The sequence below is a fragment of the Ochlerotatus camptorhynchus genome, unplaced genomic scaffold (genome assembly GCF_037179485.1).
Source record: "Ochlerotatus camptorhynchus isolate MF236.1 unplaced genomic scaffold, CSIRO-AGI_Acam_v1.1 ptg000361l, whole genome shotgun sequence".
NCBI classification, from domain to species: domain Eukaryota; kingdom Metazoa; phylum Arthropoda; class Insecta; order Diptera; family Culicidae; genus Ochlerotatus; species Ochlerotatus camptorhynchus.
Window position 1 is genome coordinate 7,002,971 of NW_027040849.1, and position 14,162 is coordinate 7,017,132.

The following is a 14,162-nucleotide window of genomic DNA, read 5'->3' on the forward strand; positions in this document are numbered from 1 at the left end:
CCTCAGTCAATTCTAATCATTCACTTCAATCAGTCATTTGCCAAGTCAAGCGCTGCAGGATCGATCGTGATCACGGTATCTTTCTTTTAAGAAAACACCACACTCTCGTGATCAAAAGCCTGTCACACTAAACGAACAATAGATCACGTGCGATCGAGGTCATTCCGAGCAGTGTTACATTTGAACGCGATCAATTTGAGATCTCATGAATAGATCTGAACTTGCGTTCAAGTTAAATGAACGTCCCTGCAGTTTACAAGAAAGAACTCGATGGGGCTTTGCCAGAACAGAAAATGAACGCTCGATACACTGCTAATCTGTGTTTTCCGTACTCTGTGTTTTCTGTACACTCCGTTCCAGTCTTACTCTATGGATGGAGCAGGTTTGGCCATTTTCTGGGCACGTGCTTGCTGATGAAGTGTTCATTGATGTTGTCTCCACAGTTTATGAATGCGCTGTTGCTGCTGATGTGTTTTCTACTGGTGCTGGTGTAAAAAACAGTCCTATTGTTGCGATACGTTAGCAGCGTTAGAAGCATATTGTTGTGTATGGAGACCTCCATACACAGCAATAGGCTTCTAACGCTACAAACGTACCGCAACAATAGCACTGTTTCCCCTACCTTATACGTGGCCCCTCACCCCTTCAAATCAGGCATCCAAAATGCTTATTTTTATATTCTTAGGACTTTGCTCTTAATGTGTTCCCTGATTTTTTTAGTTTTTTATTTCTGTGAATGGAGACTACTCTGCAACCAAACAAGTTGTTTTAATGAGGCCCACCAACTCACCCCCACATCAAAGAGCTCTTACCGAGAGCCCCCTGGTAATGAGGAGTCCATTAAAATTTAAAAATAAATATAAGTTCAGAGTTGGTTGGAAATGCTAACATGAAGAATTAGTGTGATAATTTATTAGCTAGAGAATGATCTTTAGAAGAGGGTAGGTGGATAGTTCCGTTAGAGTACGGCAGTATGCAAATTAAATAGAAGTTAAAAATGATCGAAGGGCCATTAATGCGACAGTTTTTAAAGTATCACACTAAAGCTTCATGTCAGCATTTCCAACCAACTCTGAAAATCGCTAACTTCGCGTATGAAGTAACATAAAAACACTTTGAATGTAGAAATATAAGTTATTTGTGATCTTCTTGACCAACCAGTTTCACTGAGTCCAATGTACAGAAATCGGCTGGCATTTAATTATCCGGTAGAACTGCCATCAAGTGCCGATTGATTCCAATCTTCATAAGATGCTGCATGAAATCTTCTGCCAGCTAGAAATGCTAATCCAATCCCATTCGCATCCATCGACGTGCCGCAAAAACCTTCGATCACCCGCTCTAGAGGACGGCAACGACAACGAGGTTACGCAACCAGCAAATGTAATTAATACGGCCAAGTGTAACGCAAAAGATGGCTCTGCGCGCGTCACGATCAATCATCCGTTTCAAATTGGCTGACATGGCTGGCAATTATCAACACATTTTTCTCGCAGGCGCGCACTCGATCGCTCTTTTAGAACGGCTACGATATCGTCGAGGGGAGGGGGAGAGGCTGTAGAGTGATATCAAGATGATCGCGCACGTGATCATTACTGAATAATTAGTCTCGAGCTTGCCTCGAGCGTGTCTCCGATGGGAAATTTGACACGAGCTTAGTTGTATAGAAGTGCAAACCTGCAAAGCTGTCAGTTCACTTTATTAGCCATACAATTTTCACATCATCACCCCGATGGCATTTTCATTCGGGTTGGAACGAACTTTTCAGATGTTAGAAGCCCGGTTGATGATGATGATGATCGTTGAAAGGGGCATGCAACCAGCCATCGTCAAAGTAATTGTTTATTGCAAATTGTCTCATTAGAATAATAAGATAGTTTGTAGTTGTCTAGAACAACCGGAGCTCAAGTTTATGAGGTAGTTATTCAAATGAAATTATCCAAGCAGACAACTTAAATTTCAACTGAAATGGCCATCGCAGGCGAAGTACCTTTTGAGTGCGATCGTGCACTTGCGGAATAAAAATCGAATTAAAGTCCGCAGCACAGAAAATTACCCTCCGGCACACGATTGCAGGGCGAAAAGTCATAAAAAGTAATACAAATTTGCCCACGGTGAGAAAGATTAAGACAATTTCGAGCCCGGCTGCTAGAGGGCGCGCGCGGTGCTTAATTTATTTTCCACGCAGAAGTGATCTTGTGTAGACAACACGTCGCTCAGGGGCACACCTGCGTGCCTACAAGACTATCGGAAGGATCCGTGAACGGCATAATCCCTGGCAGCACCGGGCAATCAAAGTTGCAATCCGAGTAGATCAACAACATGGACACATTCGCTCTCTCTCCCTTGGTGCTGCGGCACCACAATAATAATAACAGTAATTGGAGACCTGGTACACGTAGAAGCTGCAAGTCGTGATCGTAGGTTTAAAGTTCTTATTTGTAGTACCATGCCTTCTAGGCATTTCACCGAGATGGGAAACGAACTAATATGTATGCAGCCTATAATCTGGCATTGTAATGAGAGAAGTAATTTTCCTACCGGCGACCAACCCGCATGAAGACTTTCGCTTACAAATTGCTACAAACTATGAGGGTCTATTGAATGATGAATGTGTACTAATTGACCAAAGATACTTACCCTCAAAGTTGATGATAAACATATGTCAAGTCACTGTATATTTTTTAAAGACTTTAAAATTAACTGTTCAATGATCGTTTAGTATTAATTACATTTCCAAACCGATTATTAAATATGCTTGAGGGAGCATCCGCTTAGGCTACATTTTCAATGCTTTTTGGGCTTATTTTGCGGCTTTTTATTTTGTTATTAGGATTATTAGGGTGGTCCAAAAAATCGATTTCTTTCGAAAATGAATTATTTTCAAAAATTCATAACTTTTGAACCATAGATAAATAAGATTTTGTCTTGAAAAACATTGATTGTATTTGTTTTTAATATCTGCAATTTTCTCAAGGATTTCCTTAGGTTTATTTGAAAATGCTTTCAGAATGACTTTTTCTTTTCAGGATTCACCTCAATACTCTTATGATTCTATCTGGTGAAATTTTCTCAATGAACACCGGAATTCTGTGCGGAAAATTATTGAAATTCATTCTGCGTTTATATTTGTTTACTTAAACATTCACGCGAGATTTTTATTCAATTTCTGTCCGTTATATTCGCTTTAAATATTCCTGGAAATCTCTTGGTGTGGCATTCAAAATTCAGCAAACTATTATCTGAAAATTTCCATGGATTTCATCACAGAATTCAAAAGAAATTTTCCTCAGAATCTCCATGAAATGTCTCTTAAAATGCTGTTGAGAAGGATCTATTGGAATTTTCTTAGAATTCTCTTTAAAATCTCGTTATAATTATCATGAAAATTCCTTAGAATCTTCAAGTTCACACTACTCCAAGTTTCTTTGAAAATTTGTTAGACATTTCCTTCCTTACCCTTTCAAACTTCTTGATAATAGTACTTTTGAATGCTTTTCAAACTAGGTTTAAATCCCGCTTGGAGAAATATGAAGAATTTGATTCAATTGAGATTATTGTCCATATTTTTATGCAACTCTCCTATTGAATTATCTGTGATTAAGATGATGCAAAATGTATTAATATTTTATGTGAAAGTGTAGTGAAAGGGGCAAAATAAAAAAGTTGTATCAGGACATTTCCACCAATAAAGATTTCCTATTAATAAGGAATAACTATGCAAATATAGCTAAATATTAGCTACAATATATTTATTTTTAGACGCATTGTTTAAGTATATCGCCGAATACTCAATTTTGTTTCGTACCTTGTTATTTTTTTTTGCAGATGTAAGCCTCTCTTCACCTATTTGAATTGATGATTTGTTGGACATAAAATGAAAATGATGTTAGCATCGGCCAAAACTGATCGATCAGGATTTAAGAGATTCAGCCGCAGATGAAGTTTCAGGATTGTAGTCGAATCAACAATAAAATTTCCTTTGAATCACTTGGAATGGTCCTTAAAATTCATTCCGATATGCTTTCGAAATCCCTAGAATACAACTTATAATCCCCATAAAAGCAATTTCAGAACTATTTCAGAATTCATCTTACAATTTTCTTGAAATACATCACCAAATAATCTGAAACATGTCGAATTTCATTCAAAATAACTTTTCCTAGAACTTTTTTATGATGGTGTTCAAAATTCATTTGGCATTTTCCAAGCCATGATTTTTCTCATGTAATCTTTAAAAAAAACTCTTTGTCCGAAATTTCAAATGTTAAGCCATGAACCTCATTGTTTTGAATATGTGAATTTCTATCAATCTATCGATTCGCATTAGTACGCTTCGAATAATTAACACGTAACTTAGATAAATTTCAAACAATCCATGTTTCGAAGTTTCAAAAATTATAACTTATTATGATGTTTTTCCTTTTAATTATACTACTGCTGTATCACTTTCACTCATTGACAATTCACTATTCACTTTCGCTATCACTTAAAAAACACAATAACAGATACGTATTTCGTTTACTACTTGCAAACATCTTCTGTGTCTAGTCATAGTCTATGACTAGACACTGAAGAAGTTTGCAAGTAGTAAACCGAAATACGTATATGTTATAGTTGTTTTAAACTGATAGTGAAAGTTAATAGTTAAAGTGAATAGTCAATAGAGAATATTGACAAATTCTTAGTGAAAGTAATTGTTGCCATACTGGCTGGCTGTAGGCCAAATGATGTTAATAATACTAATCATAATAATAATAATAGTAAAATTACATGTCAAATAATCACAGAAAGAAAAACAAAGCAGCATGGTCAGAATGTAAAAAAAAATAAATGGAAATACACTAATTTTCTCTGTCAGTCACTGCGGCCGGCGAAAACAGATGAGAATCTCCGACGAAGCACATCACGTGTGAGGTGAAAGTCGAATACAGATGCGACTCTGTTGAACACACGCTGTAGTCCGCAAATCGCACCATATGCCCCGTAGTTCGTGCGACGCAGTGGCAGTCTCAGCATGAGGTTGTTACGGAGTGGTCGGGGTTGCACGTTTAGGTCAATTTGCCTTAGGATAGCCTCACAATCTATTCGTCCCTGTAGAGTGTCGGCGATAATCAAAGCTCTGTTGGTGTCCCTTCTAATCCGGAGAGGTTCAAGGTTTATCAGTTGGCAGCGACTCTCGTAGCTGGGCAGCCGAAGCGGATCTCTCCAGGGCAGTCTACGAAGCGCAAAACGAAGAAAGCGACGTTGAACAGATTCGATTCTCTCGGCACCATTGTTGTAATTCGGATTCCAAACCGCAGAACAATACTCAAGCATCGATCGTACGAGGGAGCAGTAAAGAGATTTTAAGCAGTAGACATCGGTGAAATTCTTAGCTATCCTGAAGATGAATCCTAAAGTCCTAGACGACTTATTGATGACATAAGAAATGTGTTGCCTGAATGTTAGCTGTGAATCCAACACCACACCCAGGTCTTTCACCTGATTCACGCGTTCGAGTGTCGTTGCAAGCAGGTCATAGCTGAATACAATCGGTTGCTTTTTTCGTGAGAACGTTATGGTAGAGCACTTTGCTGGGTTCACTACCATTCGATTTAAAGTACACCAACTGGCGAAGACATTAAGCTGATGTTGAAGATTGTGGCAGTCAGCGATCGAGCAAATTCGTAAAAATATTTTGAGGTCGTCTGCATATGCTAATCGAGGTCCTTCAATAACCAGGTTCACGTCGTTGAAGTAGAGTAGAAAAATCAACGGTCCCAGATGGCTTCCCTGCGGTATACCTGATGTGGCAAAGAAGCTAGCTGATTTGCAATCTCCTATAGCAACCATAAGTTGGCGACCAGTAAGATACGAACGGAACCAACTCAAGAGATTACCACTCACCCCAAGTCTGTCGAGTTTAGCAATCGCAATGTCATGATTCAACTTATCGAATGCCGCGGATAGATCGGTATATATAACGTTCGTCTGTACCCGTTCAGTCACACTATCGGTAATGTAGGATGTGAGGCATAGCAGATTGGTGGTTGTAGAGCGACCGCCAGTAAACCCGTGTTGATCAGCACTCAGATACTGCTTGCTGTGAGAGAGCAACGGTTCCATAATAACAAGCTCGAATAGTTTCGAAACAGCACTCAGCGATGTAATTCCACGATAGTTATCCACGGCTCGTTTGCTTCCCTTTTGGTGGACAGGAAACATGTGTGCACATTTCCAGCAGAGGTCCAAACTACGGTTGTTCTCGTTGACTACGTAGTTAATTTGAGAAAGCGTTGCTACGCTATAGTTATCGAGAAGGCCGATAGCTCCTGCATGAAATACAGAACGTTCTGGATCTGGATAGAGGAAGCCGCTATGGGATGGTCTCCACGAAACGCCTGCTAGGTTAAAGTCCCCAAAAATGAATAGCTCATCAATTGGAGTCGCTCTTTCCATTACTGTGAAGACTGATTGACAGTGAGTCTCGATGAGTTCAAGATCACGAACTCGATCTGGTGGCATGTACAATGCGCACAACAATAATGTACGATCGCCCAGTTTAATGGCTGTCCAAACCTGTTCCACACTGTTCCACGATTCATTTTCGATTGCTCTCGCCTCCAATCCGGAACGGACAGCCACAAGAACGCCACCACCAGTAGATTTTCGGCTGTTGTTTGGATTCCGATCGCAACGAAAAACCTCATAATCGGATCCGAACACCTGGCTGGAAAGCGTTCGCGAATCGAGCCACGTCTCGCATAGGACAATCACATCATAGCAACGATCCGATACAGCAAGCCGGTAGTCGTCAACATCAGAATTCATTCCGCCGGCGTTTTGGAAGAAAATCACGATGTTCTGCTTGCGGCTTACAATCGAACGTCTGTTCTCCCTAGAAATCACGGAAGCATCAGGCAGCGAATGAACATTAACAATACCATGCGGATACTCGCCATAGTGACTGGGTTGGAAGACCCCCTCTCCACATCCGACTACAGGTCCGGAACGACTATGGTGAGCGGCGGCAGCAAATGGCTGGACTGAGACGGAGGGATCAGGGGCTTCCACGAGGCTTTCTACGGCGCGTTCCGGGCTCCGAGGTACGAGAGTTGATTCGGCGGCATTCAAGGTGCTGAAATTTGGATCGGCATCAGACATCGTATTTGCGCTAATAATTATGTACTCGCCTGTTCTAGCAAGTTGGAAGACCCCCAATCCACATCTAAAGTCAGGGCCAGGACGACTATGATGAACGCTGACAGGAATTAGCACGACTGAGTTAGAGGAACCGGGGGCTTCCATAAAGCTTTCAGCAGTAATATAATAATAGTAGAATTAAAAGGAAAAAACAATGTAATTAGGTATACAATTATTCCACTAAAAAACTCATCACCAAGCTCATCAATCAATTTAGATTTTTAAATGATCTTAATTGGGTTCTAAAATTTTGAAAAACGTGTCATCATCTTAAAGAGTTCCGTTTACTGAGCACAGTGTTATTTTTTTTTTTCATTCCCATAGCCCAGGGAAGTCAAAAAAAAATTCAACCCGAAACATTCCTAGACCGTACCGGGAAACGGACCCAGCAACCTCCAGCATAGTCTTACCGACTGAGCTAAGGGAGGCTCCCCAATGCACCTTTATATTCCCTCCAATCAACGTCCCATTCTCGAGTTCATAATATCTCTGCCAAAGGACCATCCTTTAATCAATTATCCAAACGCTAAACGTCTCGCGGGGAACCTTCCACACTCAATCTTTTCGGTTCGTCCGAGTATGTCTCCGCTTCTGGCTGGATGTCAGTACCTCTATCCTCCTGGATTGTCAAATATTCACGAAAATATGTTCGATCCAAGCGAGATCCAATCCGCGGTCGTCCGAAAATGGACGGTTCGCGTTGTATCGAGCCATCCAGAGAGTCGCGCAGAGAAATCCACCAGCCAATAATAAAATAAAATAAAAACTGCAGAACGTCTAGACTTATTAATGATTTGACTGTTTTCCCCGCGCGTTGCCCCCTCCCATCCGGAGAGCCCATCAGAAATGCATGTGCTGGTGCATTTTTATTGTTATTATCTTATGCAATTTGTTTATGCCAGACTGATCGAAGAATGAAAGCGAAGAGCATCTCCTGCTCCGCACGTCCGTCCGTCACTCGAGCTTGGAACTGGAACGTTTAGGAGAACATTTTGTGCTTTCTGCTGTAGAATGGGAGACAGGTTGGCGAAGAAGAGCGTTGAATTGAAGTCGAATATCATATCAAAAACCAGAGTAAAGAACGCAGAGAGAAGTGCATGCACACACACTCCATTGCCGACCTGCAGCTCCTCCCGAGGTGATGTCTGACTTCTCTGCTGTGTTATGTAGGTAGTGCATGATACTGGCTGGTATGTATATGATGATGACTGGCTGCCTTCCCAAGCTGAATCGAGCAAAGTCTGGCAGCAGACGGATTCTCCCAAGTCGTGCAGATTGCAGTCGAACATGCATTTCATGACCGACGGAAGTTTTCCACAAACATGTTTTCCTCCGCACTCTCACTCTCTCACTCACATTGCTGCTTTTCGGGAGGAGTTCGGTCAAATTTCAGGTAGATACCGCCGGGAGCAGGCGCCCACGTGGGCTGGAGGGTTGATTGATGCTTATCATGCTTGCACCTCGCACGAGTGCCTCCGAGGAATGATATACACGATCTGGTTCTGCGATCTTGATTATTGTCTTGAGTCTTCACCGGGTACAGCCAGTTGTAGTGGCCAAACCGCGAAATAAGTACGAAGAAAGCCCTGGTAAAAGTGAAAATGCCTTAATTAAAAATTAATTTAGAGCAAAAGGATTGGGGAACGGAACAAAGCCCAACCGTGTAACAGATCCAATGAGCATGACGACGGGTCGATGCAGCGATAAAATGGGAAATAATTATATGTATCTTGTGAGTTGTTTGGAGTCAGCGAGCACACTTCAACTTCGCATGAACGTGTTAGGTTTCCTGGGAGATGGATTATGTTATTGGCACATGTGGCAGTCGTTACTTCATGGGGTCGAATACAGCTGATTTTCCGTATCAGATCGGATCATGCTGGAAAGTATGCGGTAACCTCTTTCTGGGCTATCAATTAGCACAGACAGCAGTGTTGCAATAACGCAATTCGTTGGACAGGATCTTATTATGAATGTTTGTATGAGTAGTGGAATTTTGCAGGCATGGAATAGTTATTCTGCAAAAAATTAAATACAAATGCTTAAAATAATGAAAAACTTTAAACTAGGATCATATCAAAACAGAAATAATACTCAAAATCCTGTATTATAAGTAAACAATAGCCAAGGACTTCGGTATCAAGCCAAATAGATAATGCATGCAAGTCAAGAAGACGTCCAAGGCAAGTTTAAGGACAGAGCAATGAATTTACCTTTTATAAATTTATCTTTGACCTGTATCCAAGGTTGTGCTGGATGTTTCCAAAAACAGAACATTTGGTCACCGAAATACGTAGATGCCACGTTCGGAAAGAGCGGAGCAATGCTCTCCAAATGTAATTTTGAATATTTACCTACCAAGACAATCTCTACAGATTCGACGACACGAATCATCCCCGCCCCACAACGGAAACCGGACAAGATCCGCTCTCCAGCCTCTTTTAAATACTTCCCTCCACTCCACTCCTCCTGCAACTATCTGGTCTCGTGTATGCAATTAGGTCGCGCACTAATTCGATCCAAATTACTTTTTAATAACCTGCCCATCAGCTGCCCCCTGGGGCACTTTTTCCACCATAGAAAGTATCACATTGTAAATCGGATGATCTTGCAACCCGAACCATGTTGCAGGCCCAATAATCGCCGGACCAGCCTCGCAACCAGTCAGTCATTCAGTTCTCGCCAGTACCTGGCCATTTATTATGATTATGTTTATACTGTGTGTAAGATTCGTCATAAAACAGCAAAATAAAACCAGTAGCTTGAGCGACTACCACCACTTGTGACGAGAGGACAGAGAGAAGGAAGTCGAAAAGCCATTCATTAGTACGCTTGGACGCTTGACTCCTCGGACCCTCCGGGATGTGACCGGACGAACGGAGCGGGCAGCAACGGACGGAGAACCATGTGTAATTTAAGATCTTGTTTTGACACTTGCGTCGGCTGTTGCGTGCCGTGGCAATTATTGCTTCCAGCCTACGGCAGGAGCATGGACCAAAAAAAAAAAAAACGAAAGAAAATGCTCAGACTTACCAATGCAACGTCCCCGGTAGGCAACTGGAATGGCCCGACCGGTGAGGCAGGCCTTCCGCTTGAGCTCGCAGATGTTCCGATAGGTGATTCCATCGGTGCCGCAGACGACGGCCTTTGTCGCTGAAGCCGATGTCCGGGTGTCCACCGGTGGGCAGTCCATCGTACAGGTCACACAGTGAGGCGTGGAGTTTTGATCTTCGACGCAATGTTTACCGTCCGGGCACTGAACGAACCGGCAGGATGCTGGAATGGTGATTCGAGAGAGTGTGAATAATTATCTGGAAGTATTCATAGTATTTTGCGTATCAAATGTTGAAATATGGAATCCTAGGGAAAATAAACTGCGATTACATTTTAAAAATTTAAAGTGGTTTATGGTTACTTTCTTCAGTGCGAATGTTTTTGAAATTGATTATTAATATTATTATTTTTATTCATTAACGACTCTCAACCATTGACGTGGCATTCGATTCGGGTTTTTGAAATAAAATCCTGAAATTGTGTTTGTTTTATATAGTTAAAGATGCTAATTTCAAATAACAGACTAAAGTGGTAATTTTTATACGATAGATGAGAAGTCCTCATGCGATGAAATTATAGAATTGATAGTTCCGGTTAGAGTACGGCAGTTTGAAAATTGCATATAGAGAGTAGACAGCGAGCTAGGACAACTTAAGGGAAAATACAAATCGGTTTTATCATCTCTCTTTACCATACTCCCCCTTTGGAGAAAGATGGTGAGGGGTGTGTCCCTCCCCCCCCCCCCCCCCGCCACCACTGGCAAAAAGAGATGATCGCCGACCGCTCAAGTACCGACGATGTGTTCGAAACAGGTCTACCGATTTTTACCGCACTCCAGTTGTTATTTGAAGGAAGGCATCCAGTCTTAGGTGTGGAAATTGCAGCTATTGTTACCCCTACCACGATATGTGCTCCTGTCATCGTCGACTTTACTGGTTACTTTTTGTATTAGAATCGGTTTCTAATTACATTTCATGGCATTCCAATCCACGTTGTATCTTAAAGTGCTGAAGATCTGTGCTGCCTATAATCGCATATAAGTCCCATACCTCAAGCAGCACACATGTCCTATAACAGTTTATATAACCTTAATATGACTGATTTTGGGTGTATAGCAGTTTACTCAACATAATTCTATGAATTTGTGTTACTTGAGATGGATTTCCGTCAATTTTGAGATAACAACGGTATCGACTATCAATATCATGCTCATGCTCATGATAGCAGAAATAGTTTTCAATGTGATGTCACAGGAAGATATGTTTGCTCTCAATTTTGATATTTTAACCGTTAAAACGACCAAAACGACAGCAACCTGAGTAATCATTATCAGTGAAATCACAACATCAAATTTAGGTTTCAATTTGATCTCAGACTTTGCTCGGGAGGGGTGTTGGGGGTTTGAAATCTTTTATCGCGTTTTGAGTTCATGAAGGTTGTTTTTGCGCTTAAATTTTCGAAATCTTTGATCATTTTTTTAATACAGAAATAACGAAGAGATAAAGCTAGCTTTTTTTTAACATGCATTTATATTTTTAAGCGTTAAACTTTTTTTTTTCTTTGATTTGTTTTCCATTGATCTTGTTTTCCGTGCTAAGCACCAATGCTACCGACGCCAGGGAGACAGCTCCCACATATGGACCCTACATATCGACCCATCAACTCATGAGCCGGGGACCAACGGCTTTTCTTCCCTTCCGATGTTATGCCTCCGAATTGGGATTGAATTCAGGCCTGCTGGGGTGAGAGGTAATCACGCTTACCACTACACCACCAGCGCCGCTAAGCGGTGAACTTGGAAGAGCGATTAATTTTAATCTAATGAAACATTAGAAGACATGCTTAGTACAGTTCATTCGGATGAGATCCTTTCCAGTTATTTGTTTAAATTGAATTCAATCTTTACCAACGTCTCAAAAAATTTATTGAGGAGCTTGGGTGCTTGATGGCTGCCACTTTATGTTTACGACGTGTTGATCGGTGGTTAGCGTGACTGCTTCCTCACCCCAATGGGTCTTGGTTCAATCCCAGCCAAGGTCGGTGAGATTTTTCTGAGGCATAAAAATCTCTGGTCACGCCTTCCATTGGAAGGGAAGTAAAGCCGTTGGTCCCGGCTCATGTTTGAATTGGTGCGATATCCTACGCAGGTGTGGAAGCTGATCGGAAATCCATACCAAACCCTTCTCAAGAGCACTTGTTGTCGTCGTCTGTGAGGTCATCGCTGATATAAGGAGCTTGGTGGTCTAGTGGGAACCGATTTGCGTATTTAGAAAAAAAATTATGGGTTCAATCTCAAGCTCTTTCACATAATAGAGCTTTAGTGAGTTGGATTTATTCTTAATAGCATGAGCATGAGCATGATGATTGACCGCCCACGGTTGCTACTGTGTTATTTCCTGATCAGCTATAATTACACAGAGAACCAATGATTGGGACTAGCAATCATTCTCAATGTGTAAATACTGGTAATCTAAAACTAGGCAATACCAGCGCCGGCCGTGCTCGAACGCAGGTCAAGAAAGAAATGGGTAGGAATGTGTTGACGTGACACTCGCTTTGATGGAAGCCGAGAACACCTCTGCACTTTCACGAGGAATCACTGGGATATTGGGTAAGAGGGTTGGGATTGCAGCAGGGTTCGTTTTGGTAAACGATAAGCTTAATTGATGTCCTAACGATCATATAATGCGAAGGAGCTTGGGATTGAGCCCACGATATTCTGCTCTGTAAGCAAAAACGTTTGCAATTAGGAAAACGAGCGCCTTTTATTACAGTACACCAATGATCGATTTGTTGTTATTCCAATGTATTCACATTAACAAATAAAGCGATTTAACGAATCTTGAATGTGGAGGGGCTTGAGATTAAACTAATGATATTCTACTCAGTAAGCAAAAATGGTCACTCTAAGTTCATCGAGCCTCTCATAACACAAGCTACGATCGCGTTTTTATTGCAAGCATTCAAAACCGGCCCCGACGGTGGCGTTGATGACGATGTTAAGTTTCACAAAACACTCGATAATCAAGTGATCTTCTCCATCTGGCAAATGGGAAACGATGGAAATAAATCTCGATTACTCCCTCGAAGGGACGCATCCGGTCCTGCAAACAATGCATCCGACCCCACTCCATCGCAACCGGCATTTCGCCCACGCATGTCAACATCACCATCAGATAAGGGAAATTTTTCCCTACCTGATAGGGACGCCAGCACGCGCGGGCGAGCCACCAGCCCACTGGCGTGCACGGAGTGGGGTAAAATGGGGCAATTGCCCCCCCCCCTTTTATAAATGAGGTTTTTATTTTTACATTAACAAAATTATGAAAAAAAAAATAACTTGATTTCTTGATAACTTGATTTGAAGGTAAAATAACTTCATTTCTTAATATAAGGGCACTGAAAACCTTTTATTGCGTCAATTTCTTTGAGATGGTGCCTGAAAATTGCACTACAAAGGTGCATGAACGAGCAAACTTCAATGAAATTTTTTGGTCAAAAAATTACCCCACAGTAGTGCATACAAAAACATTCTGGTGTAATTTTTTTTTTCAAGGTTGTTCATAAAGGGTCAAAGGAAGAGGGTAAATTTAAGGTTGAAAAAATTCACCTTCGTGGTGGTAAATCGATGAAAAAGCTTTCATTGAAATGATATAAAAATATCATCAAGGGTGTGCATGGAGGGACTAATCGAAATGAATAACTCTGGTGGAAAAATTGAATCACACTGAAAATTTGGGGTTGCACATTTAACTGAAAATTCGCGTCGCTCTTATAAATGAAATTAACAGAAAATTTCTGGTAGAAAACTTGCTTGGTCTGGTAAATGAAGGCACAAGCTTTATTTAAAATTAAGCTATATTGAAAATTTCTGGTGGAAAATCTGCCCCGTTATGGTGAACGGGCTGATTTTTTGGTCTTAA

General features: G+C 41.3%; 1 protein-coding gene across 3 annotated transcripts in view; it reads right to left on the reverse strand.

Moving 5' to 3' along the window:
* LOC135709451 (uncharacterized) overlaps nt 1–14,162 on the reverse strand; it is a 187,581-nt gene that overhangs the window by 51,128 nt on the left and 122,291 nt on the right. For all 3 annotated transcript variants that reach the window (XM_065231796.1, XM_065231797.1, XM_065231795.1), the window contains one exon: nt 10,219–10,461. In XM_065231796.1, the coding sequence (XP_065087868.1) occupies nt 10,219–10,461 (243 nt within the window). The remainder of the gene's footprint in view (nt 1–10,218; nt 10,462–14,162) is intronic.